The 20,273-nt window shown below is 37.4% G+C and overlaps 1 protein-coding gene, 1 long non-coding RNA gene and 1 other non-coding gene across 3 annotated transcripts; 2 read left to right on the top strand and 1 right to left on the bottom strand.

Moving 5' to 3' along the window:
- Positions 1-232: 232 nt before the first annotated feature.
- On the top strand, positions 233-3,428 carry LOC141600201 (SKP1-interacting partner 15-like). Its single transcript, XM_074420385.1, has 3 exons — positions 233-384; positions 1,384-1,437; positions 1,758-3,428. Exon 3 carries the CDS (start codon positions 2,083-2,085, stop codon positions 3,208-3,210), a length of 1,128 nt encoding a protein of 375 aa, XP_074276486.1. The 5' UTR covers positions 233-384; positions 1,384-1,437; positions 1,758-2,082; the 3' UTR covers positions 3,211-3,428.
- A 2,662-nt stretch (positions 3,429-6,090) lies between these two features.
- On the top strand, positions 6,091-8,338 carry LOC141600202 (uncharacterized). Its single transcript, XR_012524252.1, has 4 exons — positions 6,091-6,246; positions 6,391-6,432; positions 6,522-6,576; positions 8,313-8,338. It is a non-coding gene; the product is annotated as an uncharacterized LOC141600202 (long non-coding RNA).
- Positions 8,339-12,819: 4,481 nt separating this feature from the next.
- TRNAE-CUC (transfer RNA glutamic acid (anticodon CUC)) lies at positions 12,820-12,892 on the bottom strand. The gene has a single exon. It is a non-coding gene; the product is annotated as a tRNA-Glu (tRNA).
- Between the last annotated feature and the right edge of the window lie 7,381 nt (positions 12,893-20,273).

The following is a 20,273-nucleotide window of genomic DNA, read 5'->3' as shown; positions in this document are numbered from 1 at the left end:
TATTTACATGGTTAACTTGTATAAAAAACTCTTTCAAAAAAATTATTTTCATCTCAAAAAAAATACATATAAATGGATAAAATGATGTCAAAGTACCGTCTAAGAGACCGTGTCTAAAGCAAATGGATAGAAAAATAAGAATTGGAGGGAGTATTTGTGTAAAACCAGAAAAGCTAGTGACAGTGAGAGATTCGAAACCGTGAGAAAGAAAAATGTGAGATAAGTACAACAGAAATGGGTCCATGTTATCAACGAATAGTCAGCTTAACAACACACCTCTCTCTCTCTCTCTCTCTTAGTTCGCCGTCGTCTTCAGGAGTTGTTTAGAGAGGGAAAGCTTGGACTTACAGCATCAACTCTTCCGGTCTTTCTCACTTTTCCCAGGTAGATTCACTATATTTTTATTATCATCAACTTATTTATTTATTTAATTTTGTTTCTCTTGTTATTTTTACGCGATTTGTACTGCTTTCATATGTCTGACCTAGATCTGCTTCTTCTTGTCAATTTAATCTTTTCATTTCATTTTCTGATTCATTATTCAATTCTAAATTTGCTTGCTTTACTTGTTAATTACTCCGTATTCTTGTTTAATGATATACTCCGTACTTGTCATGGTGCTGCTTCTGCTATTATTTAGCCAGAGAATAAGTTAATCCCTGTATGTGCAAACAGAAATTGTACAAGTTAGTCCCTCAGCGTTATAACGAATGTACAATTGTTTCAGCACAAATTCTCATTTGTGACGGGGCAATATCTATCACAACCTTGTAACAGATATACCCATCACGAGGGAGACTTACTGTTGTTTCAGTAGGGTTTGTTTTCGACGTAAGCTTGTCATTTTAGCTACTTTATTCTCTGACCTTTTTTAAGGTGATGACTGTCAAATGCTGCTATGGATGAGGACCCAATATTTTCTGTCTCGATGCAAGTGTCTAGTGTTCAATTCAGGGTATATTAGTTTGCGCATGTGGTGTTGACTGGCGCAAGTAAAGTTGATTAAGGTCCCGGGAACTTAGAGGGCCTCCTTTGTGTTTTCTTAAAACTGGATTTAGGAGTATCAGATGCAACATGGTGTCAACTGTCTGATATGGCTTGACAATTTTGTCAGAGTTTCATGTGTTAGACGAAGTGAAGTGCCGCACTAACATAGGGATTACCTATGAATGAGGTATCTTCATTTTGCTGCCCCTTGTTCTAGTTTTGTTTGCTTTGGAAGCATTTTTCTTGCGGAGGATGGGTAACCTTAGAAGTTGGAAAGGGAGGATGAATTTGTTGGCTGATTTTAGGTTTGTGAATCCGTTGGCTTTTCTGGTGTTGCTACACTTTTTAGCTCAAAGGTCTTCTGCTTCTCACGTTCTTCATATGATTATCGTGTAGGCACTTTGGTTGCATGATAGGTATGTGAGGAATTTGTCTGCCAACACTCAACAGGTATCAGTCATTCAGTTGTATTTTTTCCGAGATCTACATATTATCTTTTTGTGGCTCTCAGGTAATTAGCTGTAAACAAATTCTTGTTTGGTTATGAACTGTCTACTACTTTAAGTAATGCTGGGATAGCCAATTAAACACTTCACTATACTCTCAACAAGGACGCTACAAACATAGTTTAGGTCAGGTAGTTATCTGTTTGTGATTAATGTCAGAAGGATGTGGCACAAATGTAGATGAAAGCTATGGACTGCTCTGCCCATTCAATCATTTTTATTTGCTTTTGTTTTCCTTATCATCCCTCTTTTTTGTTTATTCAGGAGCATTCCTCAGTACAAGCTGATGTGGATACGGTCTACCTAGAAGAGAACATCTGTTGTATGTTTGGCTTTAAGCTGAAAGTTTTCGTTGCACAGAAATTGCTTACTTTCTCTTCAGAAGTTGCTTTTACTGGGACATATAATTGCGCTCTTGCTTCTGCAACTGAATATTTTGGAGATTAGAAGTTCCCTTGTTTATTCATCATCCCTATTACCAGCTTTTGGAACTGTTTCTTTTGGCTTCATTCACTCATTCCATTGTCCAACCTTCCTTCCATAAGGGCCAAACCTTTCTACCCAATCTATCTCCATATCCAAAATCTCCATGGACAACCCTCCGATCTATCGTCTACCTCCAGACACACTCCACTTGATTTTTCTCTCAATCCCACTCCGCCAAATCATAATCTGTCGATCTGTGTCAAAACCCTTCCATCAACTCCTCACTTCCCCTTCTTTCCTCTCCCTTCTGTCATCTCATTCATCACTTCCTCTCCTCGCCTTTCGCCCTCCCCACCACCGCCACTTGCGCCACCGCTACTCTCTCTCCTCTCATGGTCCCACCATTTCTTCTCTCCTTGCATTCGATCCCTCGGCCGACCGATGGCTGCGATTTGACCTCTCATTCCTTCCCTTCTCTTCTATGTCTCCTGTTACTTCCACCCTCGGCCTACTATACCTCTGGGCCAACTCACCAAACTTGCCCGAGACATCAAAATCACTGGTTGTCTGCAATCCCCTGACCCGATCTTACCGGATCTTGCCTCAGCTTGGGTCTGCCTGGTCAAAACATGGATCTGTCCTCTCTGGATCAGGAAACCGCATTGCTGTTCTCACCGAGCTAGCCACTTTGTATTTCAATGGTTCAGGTTCTGGGTTGAAGAATTGGATGAAGTTCTCATCGAACTTGCCATCAAAACCTCGGAGTCCGGTGATAGTGGCCAATAGTTTATACGCATTATGTGACGTGGGGTCCCCGTGGAGGAGTGTATGGAAGTTATTTACATGTAACTTGCCTATTTTAGAGGTGAATACAGCATCGCTAGGGTGGAGTAAGCTGGAAAAGGATGAGTGGGGGGATGTGTTTGACATCTTGAAAAGACCTAGGTTAGTCAAAGGAGTTGAGAACAAGGTTCTAATGGTTGGGGGTTTAAAATCTTCTTTTTCTTTGAATGCAGCATGCTCAACCATTTTAATACTTAGGTTGGATTTGGAGACATTAGAATGGTATGAGGCAGGACGTATGCCGGTAGATATGTACAAGTGCTTTCAGGAGAGTAGTAAGTTTAAGGTGTTTGGAAGTGGAGACAAGGTGTGTTTCTCGGCAAAAAGGGTGGGTAAGTTGGCATTGTGGGATTGTGGAGAGTGGAGATGGATCGATGGTGCCCCTGGCTTTGGGGATGGGTTGTACCGTGGGTTCATGTTCGATGCTCGTCTTGATGTGATGCCTTGATCTGCATCATGGCTAAGGGTGAGACTACTTATCAATCATTACCCGAGCTGAATAAAGCACAAGGGGCATGTGTTAATAATCATTGGCCATTTTTTTTTTATTATGATTGCAAGAATTTGAGTGTGTTGTGTTGTAATTTTCATAATCGCTAAAATTTGTGGCTCTGGCTAAAAGACTGAAGAGTGAAGACCATTGTTAAAAGTGTTTTTTTTATATAACCCCCTAATATGTACTAAAGTTTACAAATAACCCCCTAATATGTCATTTTTTGCTAATAACCACCATTATTCGAACTTAACTAACAAACTTACCACCAAATATTGATTACGTTGAAGAGTTAAACCCGACCTATTTACGATTGTACGACTTAAACTTAAGTAAACTACCCAAACTACCCTTTATTAGTAGTACTACCTTCCTACCCTCCATCAATTAAACGTCAAAAGCACACCCAAATATCCCCAAATTAATTGAAATTACTGTTCTTCTATCACTACTTCTTCCCTGATGAACCTTCGCAAGAAATTCATGACTTTTTCAATTGATTGGAGATGAATTACAGTTAGGGTTTATGAGAGGTTGAGACAGTGTGGAGAGGTGATCGTCGGGGAATTATGATTAGCAGTAAATAATGCGACAGCGAGTTCAAGATCCCAATTGTGAGCGGATAAGATATCGTTGCATAAACCCTATCTTCTAAACCAGTAATTGTTTGGAGTAGGCGACTTCATCCTGTGCATCCATCATCTCTTCTTTTCTATCTGTTCAGAGTTACCACAACTGTGTATGTAGTATGTATGTTTGAATAACAATAAGAATGAGGAGGTGGTTCTATGGAGTAAATCTATGATTAGGATGATTTGTGACGACCGGATTTTTGGCTGGTATCACTGTTTTGTCTTTTGATTTTGGTGATGTAATCTTGGAACATTAATGATGATTAATCGATCAAACATGAAATATTCAAAGGCCACTAAGCTTTTACGGGCTCATTTTTAGCCATATACCTCGTTATCGGCGAAAGTAGCAATTGACCCCCATAACTTTGTCTAATCATGAGATTAAGCCCTTTAAGTTTCAAATGGAGTAATTAAGCCCCATTAGTTTGACAAAAAGTGTAATTAAACCCCATTAGTTTGCCAAAAAGTGTAATCCAACCCCTTATCCAAAATATCATGAGAAATTGAATATCTCATACTACAAAACAAATACTTAAGCTAAAATATAATCAGATATATATTTTAATTTAAAATTGATAGTTTCGAAAAAAAAATTAATAAATAATGTAAAAAAATATATTTGAAACTAATTCACAACATATAATTTTTTATAAAAAAACTAATTCTTTAAAAATGTCTTTCTTTTGTAAATAATGAGTGTTTCTTCTAAATTTTTTAGCAATTCTCAAAAATTGTATAAAAAAACAGGAATAATTAAATTTGCTAAAACTCGAAACCCCCTTATAATAAACTTTCTTTCGACTACAAAAGTGTTTCTTTTTTGGTTTAACTATTTTGGAAAAAAAATAACGATCTTTCTATGAAAAATATATATTAAAAAAAAAAAGTTGACGGTATAAAACATAAATAACATGCAAAATATATATATAGAATTTTTTTCAGAGGTTTTACAATTTTCATTTTATTTTCTAAATTTTTAGCATTTTCTCCAAGATATGATTTTTTTTCTAAATAATATTATAATTTTGTTATTTGTATTATTTTCCGTAATTTGATTATGTAGTAGGTTAAAAATTTGTATTTGTAGTATGAGATATCAATTTCTCATGAGATTTTGGGTAGGGGGTTGATTTCACTTTGTATCTAAGTTAAGGGGCTTAATCACTCAAATTAAAACTTAAGGGGCTTAATCTCACTATTAGGCAAAGTTATGGGGGTCAATTACTACTTTCGCGCCTAAATATCACAATAAGAAATTAAATGGCCTTTGCATGAACTCAATGGAATTTCAATTGATTGTAGATGAATTAAAATTAGGGTTTATGAGAGGTTGATTTGGATATCTGGGGATGTCATTTGGTGGTGAGTATTAATGAAGGGTAGTTTGGGTAGTTTACTTATGTTTAAATCGTAGAGTCCGTAAATAGATCGGGTTTAAATAAAATCGTCAACGTAATCAATATTTGGTGGTAAATTTGTTAGTTAAGCTTGAATAATGGTAGTTATTAGTAAAAAGTGACATATTAGAGGGTTATTTGTAAACTTTAGTACATATTAGGGGGTTATATACAAGAAACTCTTGTTAAAATGTCTCTTTTTTTTCCCTTTTTTTGTATTCCAAGTAATTAAATGGACCAACGAATCAAGTGTTCGTCCCATCAGTTTGTATTGCAGACATGAACGTCGTATTTTGGTTTTAATGTATTAACCCCCAACAATTAGTCTAGCTATAGACGGGCATGTCTGTCTATTGCTATAGACGGGTCAAATACAATGAAAGTGGTGACATTTTTTGCCCCGTCCACCCTACCTAGGAACCCGTATTTGGCCCGTCTTTCATTATAGACGAGTAGTGTCCGTTTATAATGAGAATTTGTGAACCCAAAAATTAGTAAGAGGTAAAAGATGTATAAATGTTGGGGCCTTCTGCTAGTCGAGATTATCTTACACCTTTCTTAAAAGTGTGAGCACTATGTTACTATTCACTAATGAATAGTAACTTGTATAATGAATAGTGTCACAAGTTGGGTTGGGCTGCTTTGTGCGGATTAGTCTTTGGACCTCACTGATTTGGACTCTATTGTCAATCCCCCCGTTCATTCCTCTCAAGTCTTATCCATGCCTTCTATTCTCTAATCCTCTCACGTGCTAATCACTGCCTCTCCTCATTTATCATCCACCACTCATTGAGTCATTTCCTGCTCTCTCCTCCGCTTTTTCCCCAACCACACAGACCTCCACCTTTTCCCTTCACTTTCACTCTCACAACCTCTACTGAATTTTGTGACCTCAACCATGCAAGCGGAGACATCAGAATCAATATCGGAAGACAGGGTATCAGCGATGACGGTTTCAGGTTAACTCTCTTGTTTTTATTTTGCGAGTATCCATTGTCATCCATTTCCTTGATTTTATTTTGGGTTTGTGTTAGGGTTTAGACTCTTGATCTGAAGATTTAATGCTATTTTTTTCAGGTTTTAATTTAATTTTTTTCATTTAGGTGTGATTTATTAATTTGGATGTATTTTGGGTGGATTTTAAGGTATGTTAAAAAGAGATTAATAAAATATACTTGATCAATTTGATTATTACTAAGCTAATTGTCCTAACATGCGTGATTGCATATGGTAGATTGCTTGGATTGCAACCAGCTTAGCAAGATCAATTTCATCATTCGACCTCACAGGTATGACCGTATGACGCCATCTTCAATTAGCCTTTCAATTTTTAATTATTTATTTTTGTTTCAGTTTAATCGGATGGACTTCACTGCACTGTTTGTTTGCTCTTAGTTGCTTTGCTTGCTCTTAACCACGCCTCGTTCGGTTGTTCCACCATTGCTGAGGTTGAGAGGGTCCAATTTGAGCATTAAACTAAATTACACATAAATTTGCTCTGTTTTCTGTAAGCTATAGTGTCACATTAGATAATTTAACCCAGCTTAATTTCCCCTCTTTGCGTTATTAATTAAATCATCTATCTTGATCATGAAGCCAATTCATTTTTAGTGAGAGTAAAGATTGTGACTCAATTTGTCCCTCACTTTTTTGAAATTTTCGGTTGGTTCTTTTTATTATCGTTTTTGGTTGATCAAGTTGGACATGGAATTGTAGCTAGGTTTATGTATCAGTATCATGTTGTGACCTGTGTTACTCCGACATTCCATTTTAGTCATGTGTCTAACACGTCATGACAATGCAACACTTCCTTGTCGACCAAAAAACTAAAAGCTTCACATAAATAACTGTATCCGACATTCTAACACTGTGGCGTGCCTTGCAGTTGAGTCGATCCAGAATATCATAGATTGTGACTGAATGTGTCAGACAGTAAATACTAGAATTACTTATTTTCTTCGCAATTTGATGGTTGATGGTTGATGGCTGATGGTTGGACTTGTACATACCTGTTACTGCTGTTATTATCATAATGGTCATTGTAGACGATCTTTCTTAGTCCGATTGCAACATGGTGCTTCTTTTTTGAAACTCTTATCAATTTTATAATTTCCATTTATGAGGATGCAGAATAGGAGATATACACTTCTTTTGTTCTTAATTATAATAATGGTATAAAGCAAAATGGTTCATCGAAGTATTGTTTACCTTTTTACTATAATCTACTCAATAGTAGTCATTTGACGCAATTCTCACTGAAATATTCAATTTGGGTCTTTTGGAAACAACATATGTACTGCTAATACAGGCATGCATATGCTACGTTAATTTGACTGATCGACCCTTTCCTTATTCCTCCATTTACAAGTCATTGTATTAATCATAATATCGCCATTGTTGTATGTTGGTAGTGAAAGATCGTCTTAACATGGCTTGTTACTACACAAAGTAACCTAAGTCCTAACTCTTTATATATGTTGTCTCTGATAGTCTTATCGTCGTGTGATTTGTTATTGTTGATGCTGTTTTTCTATAGCATACTGTATAATATAAAATAGAACCGAAGGTTAATAGAATCCATATAACTAACTACTAAACGTGTAGCAGGCATTTTTTTGGCGCCATGAGAAAATAAGTGTTTCTATAGGCATCGGGTATCGTTGATATTAGGAATAGACTAATGTGCGGTTAAGACCTCGAGTCATGGACCGATGTCACATATGAACAAGGTTTAGTACTCGTCTATTTCGAAACCGCATTATAAATACCATTACACTGAAGACCAACTTATACAATTATACTCCATGATGACTATGAAAGTAAGAGTACATCATAAGCTATAGGAAAGTTGGTCCATACGTCAAAAGTCAAAACAAGTTGATAAAAACATGTTCCCCTTCCATTAATTGGTAAATTTGGTATGGTTGAATATGGGGTCACTGTACGGAGTAGAAAGCTGGGGTATACACCTGAATAGTTGCAAATATATATAGTAACATGTGTATTCTACCTTTCTTTGTCATAGTTTCCAAATTTTGTCAAGCAGCCATGAGTAGAGGTGGAAGTTCTGGAGGTGGACAAAGCTCTTTAGGCTTCCTGTTTAGCTCTCAAGGAGGACAGCTGGTTAAGGAACCTCCTCCGTGGCCCTCAAAAATTATCGATCCACCATATGGTATCGACAAAGGTGAAGATGAAATTGCGACATCCAACCCCAAACAAGAACCCAATATCAACAATTATCATAGAGCCAATGGCCAAAACTCGAGGAATTTCATTACTGTGAGTCTTTATTTCAATTGTTTACATTTATGTACATCTTGGTATTAGATTTCGGTGTGACACTTTATTTTGGAATTGGTTTGTTCATTCGTTGCCATAATATAATTGAAAACATAATTAAAGAACATGAATTTAAGAGAGAAATGTTTTATTTATAATAAAGAGCACAAACTACAAATACAGCTAGCCGATGACATACAGAGTATTCCATATATAATAATCTCTAAACGGAGGCATTTACACTGAAGCAAAAATGATCCTAAATCTCCACCCTTTGTCACGTGCCTCTGCAGGTTTTATTCTTGATACATTTCCTTTCAGGGGTTTAGTGATGTAAATATCAGCTCAAAACCATATAGGAAGTTTTTGGAAGTGATTCTTATTCTTCACTGTGGCCAGAGGCTCAGAGCTGCAGCCTGGAGTGAGGATGGACTCGACAGGTATTAAGAGAACATGTGTGCTTTCATAAGTCCCCTTGTTTTTCGCATGTCTTTTTAAAACACGAAAACATTGTAGATACGTTGGTTAGAAACAACAGGTTGAATTTTCTGTCAAAATCTGATCTTATGCTGACAAGGTTTTTGCCGTTTTCTTTGGCTTTTTTCTTTTCTTTTTATTATTATTATTGTTGTTGTTGTTGTTGTTGCTGTTGCTATTGCTGTTGTTGTTATAGACCACCAGGTTGTTGAAATTAATACCTGATTTCTTTGTTTGGTATTACTCTCATCTCTTCGAGTCAAGCAAAGTTGCTATATAAAGGAACAGATTTGTACCTTTAGTCTTGTGAATCATGCCTTCACGATTCCATTGGCCGACTTTCTGGTTTGAGAGAGAGAGATGTCATCACACAATGGCTTTACCCAATTCCTAAAGCATGGAGATCCACATCAAAAGGATTTCCAAAGCTGCAAGGTTAGTCACATCTGCAAATTTATCTGGGAAGAACTTGAGATCTGCGGCCACTCATTGATCTGTAATTTATTACTCTCTCCTATTCACTATATTCTTCCCCTTTACTTTTTACCCAAGAAATAAGGAAGTGAATTTGGACCACACAAAATACACTACCCCACATGCCATTGAATTTGGACCACACAAATCAACCCAAAAAAGGAAATAGGGAAGAAAACCCGAATAACCGAATAAGGAAATAGGAACGAAAACCCTGAATAGGAGGGAGTATAATAATGTTCATTCGACAACTATGTTAGACATATCTACAAGTTTGTAACACGAGTATGTGTCTGTGTGTCATACCCGGCTATTTACTTGAATTTTGGCAATTAGTTACTCCAAATATGCCACCAAATTCGACACTGACATTAGTATCTCCATGTGTCGAACTCGGCTTCTAAATTTCAAGACACAGGAACGTTGTCCTAAAATAAGGGTACACTCCAATGTCCACTATTCTTTTATTTCAAAGTTTTACTTTAGAGTGAAGTTGAGGACTGTAAGAGTGCAACACCGTGGTCTGTTTTCTCCGGACATGCCACTCCAATGTCCGCAACTAAAGAGCATCTTTCATGATTTAGGAGCATCTTTCATGATGGAGTTGACACAGTTTAGACGTGTTTTACATAACTAAAGAGGAATAGAATTAACCACTTACCAGCTTATGATTAATTTGATGGAAAATCTTGTTTAGAGACTATTTTACACTTTAGATTTATTCATGACAATCTACTAGCATACACTGTACGCAGTAAATATTACAGTCACCTTGTAAACTGTCTTAAGTAGAAGATCGGTGAATAACGACGAACAGAGCAACACGCATCATTAGTGAATATCAAAAGTAAACTCATTTTAGGGTAAATCTTGTAAAAGATAAGACAAGCAACATTCTTTTTATAAATAATTTGCAATTACATTATTAAATACATGTTTCAGGTTGAAATTATCATCTAGAATTGAAAGAAAGATATTAATTTGAAAGGTTATAGCATTAGGAATGAAATAATTAGGTTTAGAGTTTTTTTTTGTTAGGGGTATGATAATGGAAAGACTCGTGCAAAAAGTATTGCGTTAAGTAAAATTCGTACTGCGAAAATAAATTACGTTTTTTTTAAGAATAACGCACGAGATATATAATTAATGTAGTATTTTTTTAGGCATTGACTGGAATGGAAATCGTAGTCTTTTTAAAAGTCATCATTATAAGAAAACGAGTATGCTGTCTATAATAACATAAAAGGAGCTGAACTTTTCAAAACTGAATTTATAGGAGTTTAACTGAATTTATTGGTTGTATATACAAAATGTTCAAACATGTTCAATGTTGTTAAACTTTGTCATAATGGTTTGAGCTTTATTAACAAAATTTCCAAGCTAAATTACAAAGCTATTGAGCTGAAAAGAATAATTCTTAAGATCGATAAATTTGTAAGAAGGAAAGGGGAAGGATATATAATAAAAATGGAAGCGGATTGAGGGAAGAGGCTCATGTAAAAGAGAATGACGAGGAAGGAGGCGGAAGGGAAAGAAAGAGAAAAGGAGAGACAATGAGGGAGAAAATGATATGGTTTGCTTGGTTTTGTTTAAAATGACGGGAAAAGGGGGGATGAGAGATAATTTGCGCTTGATTTTAGGCAGATTAAGATTGATAGAGGTAGCTGGTGGGATAAAAGAAATGAGACCGTGTGTGCGTTGTTTGGTTCAGATTGAGAGTGAAGGAGGGTGAGGAGAAGGAGACTGTATAAGCAGTTGAAGGAGGAGGAAGCATAGGAAGATGAGGAGAAGGAGGATATTGGACACAATAAGAGAAAAGGAAATGGAAGTACGAGGAGGACATAATGTTTGGAAACACAATAACTTCAACATAATTCAAAGTGGGTTTTTTCACAACTTTTCAGAAAGTTCTATAAGATTGAAAGTGAAGGAGGGGAGGGGAAGTAAGACAATGGATAAAGTAAGAGAAAAGGAAATGAATAAAGTACGAGAAGAAGATAATGTTCGGAAATCCATTAACTTTCGCACGATTCAATGTAAGGTTTTCATAAGTTTTTGGAAAGTTCTATGATAATTAGTATTTCTTAACACAAAAGAGTTGACAACACAATCTTATTGCTTTTTGAACCAAGCATAATTTCTCTCTTATTCGACATGGAATATAGCAAAGGAAGTAAAGGTGGTAAAGAAGGGAAAGGAAAGATAAAAGGAAGAGGAGAAGTAGCAGACGGAAAATGGAAGCAGAGGGAGGATGAGGTGCAAAGGACGGGGTAAGAGGAGAATGGAGCTCGATGGAGGAGGCGCTATGGAATGGGGGAAGAAAAAGAACCCCATTCACCTTCGCATGATTCTGTGTAAGGAGGGGAAATGAAATGGAAGGGAAGGGGGGAGGGGGGAAGAGGAGAAGAAAAATAGAAGCAGCGAGAGGAAGAGACTGGTGAAGGAGAATTGACGAAGAAGACGGTAGAAAGGAAATGGGGGGAAAAAGAGAACTTCACTGAGATCGATAACTAAATTCAAAGCAGATAGTAAAAGATGACAATTGTGTAAAGTGCATGCATGACAAAGAACTTCTATGGAACAAGCATAATTAGCGATGTCGATGTAGGTTACTAAACTAGCGAAGATAATAACCAACTTTGACGGTACAAGTGTACAACGAACAACATTACAACATGCATGAAGCGAACGGGTGATGCATTTGAGGATTTAGATGATGAAGGCGATAATGATGAAGGTGGGAAGGAATATAATGATGAGGAGGAAGGGAGAGTGATAATGTTGACGAAGGTGGCGGTGTGTGTTCATTACCTTACATTTTTAGTGATAATGTTTAGAACTTACTAATAGAGTTATGTATAGTTGAACCGAGTCGGATATATGTGTTTTGGTTACTTCGCAGACTATGACAAACTACTAATCTCTCGTGTATTTCATGTAATTGTGTCAACAATTAACTATCCAAGCAAAATGCGTTGTTATATTCTGATATGCACGCTCTTAGCAAACTAAATACGAACTAAATACGACTTATTTATAATGGTTTGTAATTTTGTTTGCAATCAATTCAACCATCAAAATAATACAACACCAATAGTTTCAATCTAAGCGACATTCAATATGTACATGCAATCGCAAAAAAAAAAGACGCTAACATGCACATAAAACGTAAACTATCAAAATATCTTGGGGGACCGTGCGTGTTGCGGTGCAACCAACTAGTATTAATCAAAGATGTAAGGACGTAAATGAAGGGTACGCTATTTTGCTGGTTGCTAGATTGAGTAAAGAGCAAAAATAAATTCCGTTGTCGGGACTTGAACCCGGGTCTCTCGGGTGAGAGCCGAGTATCCTACCCAACTAGACTACAACGGATTCTTGTCTTACTTTATGTGAAATACATTTTTTTATTGTAAGCTACCCATCACTGACCAACAACTTGTTTATCTGTTTAAGGTGACGATGAAATTTTTCAAATGTGCGTTATTCCACTTTTCCAATTTAAAAGAATTGAGATTAAACTCATAATCATAATCTTTCAATCTCCCACGGGTAGGGGTGAATGTATGCTTCCATTAACATTCTATATCTACCAAGAAAAACTCATAATCATACTCTTTTAATCACCCACGGCACGACTCTACAAAAAAAAAAAAAATACAACAATTTATTAATCAATTTGAATATCAAACGACGAACCATTGCAATTAATGGCAAACGACGAATCATCGGTTTGTTAACTAACTTATAATCTCTCGAATTGTAATTTTTTTTTAACGTTTGAATCAGGGGCGGAATCAGGAATCAAACGTACCTTGGGCTAGATTCAAAGATAGTTTTAGCGATAATTCGAATGGTCGCCCTTATAAGACCGTCAAAATATCAATATGTATATACTTCGCGAAAATTCACTTATATTTCATTACTCCGTCATAGTTGTTTAATTAAATATAATTAGACTTTTTTATTTGTACAAAAATTTGCAAAAAAAACCAATTTTTTCTCTAAATTTTGTATACACTTCACTGGATGAGTCAATATAACTTCTAACAAATTTTGGCATGAGGAAGTTAATACAAAATCCCAATGACTTGGGTACAAGCCCAACTAAAAGTATTTTAGTTACATTTAATTGACCCAGAAACTCTTCAGTAAAGGCCCTAAAGGCTAACAACTAACAAGTAACAACGCAATGAACTCCAAAAAAAAAGGTGATAAAACACTCCCGCATGAATAATCGATCCAGGGACCTCTGGTTAAATAGTCACCAACTTAACCGCTGAACTACCTTTCTCTCACTGTATTTTCCATGTAGTAATTTTTATTTGTCAAAAGCTCTCGGGCTATAGCCCATATAGCGGACCTCTGGTTCCGCCCCTAGTTTGAATCTATATGACATTGCCTTGTTAATCGTCTCATTGCATACTATAAATCGTTGTTGCTCGTTCTTGTTGAGTTATAAATGGATATAGACGTTGAAACCCAACGTTGAGAGTGGTAAGAGACGTTGAGTTTCAACGTTGGTGTTGGGCAGAGACGTTGAGTTCCAAAGTTGGTGGTGGTCAGAGACGTTGAATTGCAACAATGATGATGGCAATGAACGTTGATTCTCAACGTTGCTGAAAGAATGGACGTTGAAGGCTGACGTCTCTGCTGGTGTTGACATTGTCTTTCAATGTTAGGTCTTGGTTTGGACGTTGGATAGGTGCTGGACATTGATATCTAACTTTTATTCATGGTTCGGATTTTGAAATTTAATTTTTGCCCTTTTATTTACTTTTTTTGTGTGTATTTAAGATGTTTTACGTATTTTAGTACCTAATCATTATTAAATTTGCATCTTAACATGATTCATTTGAGGAATTTGGTTGTGACGGTGTTGATTACAATTCTTTATTTGTGTCCGATATATGCTTTGCAAGTCGGGATGACGTGTTTGACTGGGCTCAGAAGATAGCGTTTCAGAATGGGTTTGCTTTGGCGAAAGCAACAAATGGTGTCAAAAATCGTAAACAACCCGAGTTGTTGGGCTCATACTTTTGTTGTTCAAGGTACGGGCAACCCAAATAAAAGATTGATCCCTACAAACCCGAGAAGCCAAACACTCCCGAGAAGCCCGACAAGCCTTAGAAGAAAGGGAGTTCAACTAAATGTGAGTGTAAATTCCGTGTTCGAGCCGTGCAAAATAGGCATTTTGATTTAGATGGTAAAGAGTTGTTACTTTGGAACATATTGACTTCCGATAAGTGTTGAACTCACAACCATGATTTTGCAAAGTACAAAGACGGGGATAGACATTTTGCGGGTTCAGATGCAGACGAGAAAGGGTACGTTAGGCAACAATTTTGGGCATCGATTCCCACGAAAGATATTAAAAACGGTCTTCATCAAAGAACCCTCGATAAACCTCCAACCTTTTAGCACCTAAATTTATAGCGAGGCAACCAAGGTTAGGCAACTTATGTGTCAAATACCTGAGGTGAGTACGTGGAGAAGTTCGTATCATGCTATATAAACTGGTACTTCCATCTCGGTAACATGACAACTTCCCGAGTAAAGTTCGCTCATTCACTTTTGAAGGCTTGGTTGAAAAGTGCACACCTTAACCTTGATACCATGTGGTCTCGTATTCATTCGATGCTTGAACCTCAACACTCCAAAATCAGAAATGAGCTCGAACAAAGTAGGAGTAGGCCGCGAATTGCAAATCGTATGTTTTCCTTATCGAGGAAGCGAGGGCTAGTGACCCGGCAAAGAAGAGGGTATTCATTGAGAATGTTTGCCAAGGTATTCATCCGGAGGACGAGGATGTTAAACCACTCCCTGTTAGAGAAAACCCCAAGGGCCGACCGAGTGTAGACACCTCGTTTCTGCACCTCCCGCCAAACACCCAGTGATGATTGGGCCGCATGTTTAGCATATGTCGCGATTTTATGACGTTTTGTAAACCGGTTAATAAAAGGTAACTCGTATACTTGTGTCTACCCCTTGGTTGTCGTCTAGGTGTCATTACGATCGTTTTGGCAGTAATTAGAGTACATTTGGAGCCCGGGTCAAAAACCGTATTCATTTCCTAAAACCTTCAAATCCCGAGTCAAAAAGCAATGTGCTTGTATACCTAAGGTTAGGATGTCATAAAATGTTAGGATCATGTTTCATTTTGAGTCCCATGTCACTTCTTTGGGCTAAACTTAAAGTTTACATTACAAAATGTGCATTTCATTTAGCTAAAATGACAACCCGATATTTAGGCCCATTTTACGAGGTGATAACTACTTTTTTGGGTGTGGCCTATTTCACAGAAAGTTCTAGATCTTTCTCTTAGCTTTCCAACTCCACCAAAATTACCTTAATCCGAGTCTTGTAGAGAAAGTTATGCCTAAAATACGACAAGATGTGAAACGCGTTTTCTTGCGCAGAAGAATACTACCCGAGAAAGGACGCACCAAATGACGCTCCTCCTCTTCTAGGGAGCACATCTCTTACTGCGCCTTTTCTCAAGGCTTTCTTTTTGTCCAAGTTTCCGTGTTTCAACCTAAGTCGGTTGTTTCCGGATCGTTCCTTCCATATCCCTTTCCTAAACCCTACCCCTCGTAATTAGTATAAATGGAGGCCTTCGTCTCACATATTTCTCACGCGAGTGTCCGCCCTTCTCTTCTCCCTTTGCATTCTAAGACCACGCTATTGCTTTTCGACGCCTACGTGCTTGATCAATCGACCACGTAAACTCAGATCATTCTGAGTACCAGTCACGTTTGCATGACCGACCAATTTGACCACTACACAATCAATTAAATCAACTTGTTCTAAATCCTTTTTCAAGGACACTTTCATATTTGCATAGATCGAGTCGAGTTACCACTGAAAAACGATTTAGTTAAATCTCGCGACGCTAACATGTAAGTCTGAGGGTGTACCAATTTTCTTTATTTTATTTCTGTATTATAATTAACGTAAGATTTTATATCATAAATATGCTTAAACTGTTTTCAAAAGTCAAGTTTCAAACCGTTTTAATAAAAACAGCAGCGATATGACGTCGAGAAGAAACACATCAATTGATGCGCCTTCTGGAATGGCCGCAGCATCTGTTACGCCTCTTCCAAAGGCTGTTTTTCCGTTGCAGCACTTCTTCTTCTTCCTCGTGCCACTATTTGTTTTCATCTTTCGTTTTTTCTTCTTTATTTCTTCAAACCTTCGTTGTTTTCAGTTTCTATTTATTTCATAAAATCCTTTTCAATAATTTTCGACTTAAATCCCTTATAATTCAATATTTGCGGATTTTTATCATCTTATTCAAACCTGGATTTAAGAGACTCGATTCATTCATATCAAGTCCCTGAAATTCTTCTTTTGTACATATTTCTCTTTATTCTTCAGACTTTGTTCTTTTTGCTTTCAACCGTCTTTAATTCAAGTCTTGTATATAAATCGATTCTGACATCGTAAATAACCATAATTTACGAACCTTCGTTTTAATTCGTTCTTCTTTCACTTTACGACAATCTTAGATTCATATAATCTGATTAAAACACTTCCAATTGAGTCATATGCTAATAATCGACGTAAATCAACCAACGAATAATAACTAACCCGCGGGTCTGACTTTCACAGAAAGAACCCAACTCAAGAACAGTCGCAACAAGTGATGCGCCTCTTCTAGAGGACGCAACTGTTGCTGCGCCTGTTCTGGGATGACTTCTGCCTTTGAACTCATCTCGTTTTGACATAGCTTTTCTAATTAGGATTTTAATCAACTATTATTCTTATTATCATAATTCGACATATTTTCTATAAGTCGGCCATTTTCCATATAATTCATATTTTTCATATTTTCTATTTTAATTTTTTTTATTTCCTAAATTTATTTCCTAATTCTTTTAATTTCCTTATTTCTTTTATTTCCTTTTATCTCTTTTATTTTCTTTTCAAATTATTTTGAGCATGTTTATGATGTAAATTCAAGTTTATCAATTGTAACTTATTTATTTATTTGTTTGTTCTTTACTTATTATCTTGTATGATTTATTTACTTGGCATTTGCATGTAATTAATCTAACTTCCAACTTCGACCCAATTAGGTGCTAAATTGTTTGTTCACCGAATTAGTCTAATCTCACATGCTAAGATTGATCTACTGGATGTTGCATTGCATGCATACAAATTGACAACATATCAAGTATAAACTACTTCCCTAATCATTAGGAGAGGCCGCTATCGAGGCGGGCGGGATTAGGTGTTCAAATAAACGAGCTTCCTAATACGTACCATCACCTCTTACTCAAGATCTCTGTGAACATTCGTGTTCATTGGCATCACGAGAGTCATTCTAGACATAGAATGCTAAAGGTAACGAATTTCTTATTGTTCATGTCACTACTTTGTGTCTTGACATGACGCGAAGTATTCAAACGGTTCCAATTTTCCATAAAAATTGGTAGCGAATCCACAAATGCAGGTGATATCGTCCTAATTTAGGACGATTTAGCCCCGTCCTATTACCTTATTCCAACTCGATTTTGCGTGCTTAATTGTTTAATTAGCTCATTATTTACTAATTTATAATAATTAGTCGGATTAGTTATATTTAATAATTAGTTGGTTTTATATAATATTAGTATTATTACTATTACCTTATTATTATATTAATTTAATGTGTAGGTGAGACGAGAAAGCAAGGCGGAACAAAGACGAAAAATAGTGATGCAAGCAAGTCAAGACGGGTCAAATAACCCAAAGCAACAAGAGAAAGTCAAAGGTCAACCTCGACCTTTGACCTTCATCATCATCATCACCCATGCGTCTTCATCATTTCATCTCCAACCTCCATATACATCACCAATCATCACCATCACTCCTCTGCATCAATCGTCTACCATCACCACCCCATAATTTCCATCCTCTGCCTCGCCCTTACACATCCACCAGCAGCTATCACGGCTCAATGCCAAACCCGACTTCACCAGCCAACGCCATTACCCGACCACAACAACAACCCAATTCAATTCTCCATCTTCAATTCCAAACTCGGACGTGACTTCGCCGCTGCTCCTTCAACCTCGTCTGAGCACCATCGCCTCACCACCATCTCTGACCACCGCTCTAATTCATCAGCGCCAACTCCTACGTCGAATTCAATTGAACCGAACCAGGAACCGTGCTTCTTCGACAACCAGCAGCCGCGAGAACCGCCATCTGCTCCTCCTCTTAATCTTGTCGACGCTCCTGCTCTTTACCGTGCACCACCAGTATCTCGCCTGAACTCGACAGTAGCAATACTGCCGCCGGAGTTCACCATGTCCAATTAGACTACCACCAGCCACGCATCAACACAGGGCATTGTAATTGAGCCACCAATTGAGCCGCCAACGATGCCAGAAACCGAGCCCCGCAAATCTGAGCAAGAATTGAACCACCTCCAGATTACCAACGGGCGAAACTCAATTGTCGTCTGGCGAAATTATGTCCGCTGGGTGAGAGTGAGAAAGATTTGAGGCGGTGTGTTTGTGTGTCATAGGGGACTTTTGGATGAGGGTGTCGTGTTTTTCCATCGTTCGAGAGATTATTTTTATTATTATTATTATTATTAATTTTTTTTTTTTTTTTTTTTGCAGCAACTGCAAGGATCACTATATTTAATGAAGCAAAGAAGACATGACCCTGGGCCAGTTTCTACAAGGGGAACCAACATGGTTATCCTAGAAAAACCATAAGATAAGACCATAAACTAAACAACCAGAAGATTAAGCCCACATTCTACTATAGACAACAAATCTGATGTGATGCCCAAGGATCTCAGGAGAGCGTTGAAGACCTGCAAAGATCCTCCTATTTCTTTCCTGCCACAAGTAGTATATAGTGGCAAACAGTGCACAGTTGCTTTGACGTTGTGTGTCCAAAGAGTGATGCTGAGGTAGCCAGTCAAACACATCCATAATAGTAATAGGGATGAAATGAGTAGGGAGCCAACTCAGAAGGGACCTCCAAACAGCTTGAGAGTAAGAACAAGCAAAGAAAATATGGGCAGCATTTTCAGAGGCATGTTCACAAAGAGAGCATCGACTAATCAAGTAAAGACCTCTGCTAACCAACCTAACAACAGCTGCAGCAGAATGGATGAGTTTCCAGCAATTGAGAGAAGCTCATCTGTCTCTGATCAGATCATAATATGCAGAGCGTTGGAATTTTTGGCCATGAGTGCAGGTTTGCAGGTAATGAAGAGCCTGTGAAGGAGACCCAACAGCATTGAGGAGATGGTTTCTAGCAGTCAACACATTATGCCAGTACCAGGAAAAGCTAGGACTAGCCCTAGCTTGCCATATATCAGAAGTTTTCAAAATATAATGTTGAGTCCATCTGGCCCATAAGCTATGAGGTCTATAAACAAGCTTCCATATCCAAGAAATCATTTGAGACATATTCCAAGAGCTAATATCCATTATGCCCATGCCTCCTTCCTGCTTAGTTAAACACAAGGATTTCCAACTCTTGAAAACATGTCTTCTCTGGCCAGTGTCAATCCCCCAAAGGAAGTCCTTACACAACTTGTTGATGCTCTTAATAACTCCTTTCGGAAGAAGAATACTAGCACCCCAAAAATTCTGCAGGCCAAAGATTACAGAGTTGATCAGCTGAGTCTTACCAGCATAGCTAAGATACTGATTGGCCCAATGAAATATTTTTGCCCGGATCTTTTCCAGAAGAGGACAATGCATAGAGTTTGCAGCCTTGATGTGTGTAAAGGAAGCCCCAAGTA

The sequence above is a fragment of the Silene latifolia genome, chromosome 9, assembly GCF_048544455.1.
Source record: "Silene latifolia isolate original U9 population chromosome 9, ASM4854445v1, whole genome shotgun sequence".
NCBI classification, from domain to species: Eukaryota; Viridiplantae; Streptophyta; class Magnoliopsida; order Caryophyllales; family Caryophyllaceae; genus Silene; species Silene latifolia.
Note: the sequence above shows the minus strand (reverse complement) of the source record. Positions and strands in the feature narration are given on the sequence as shown.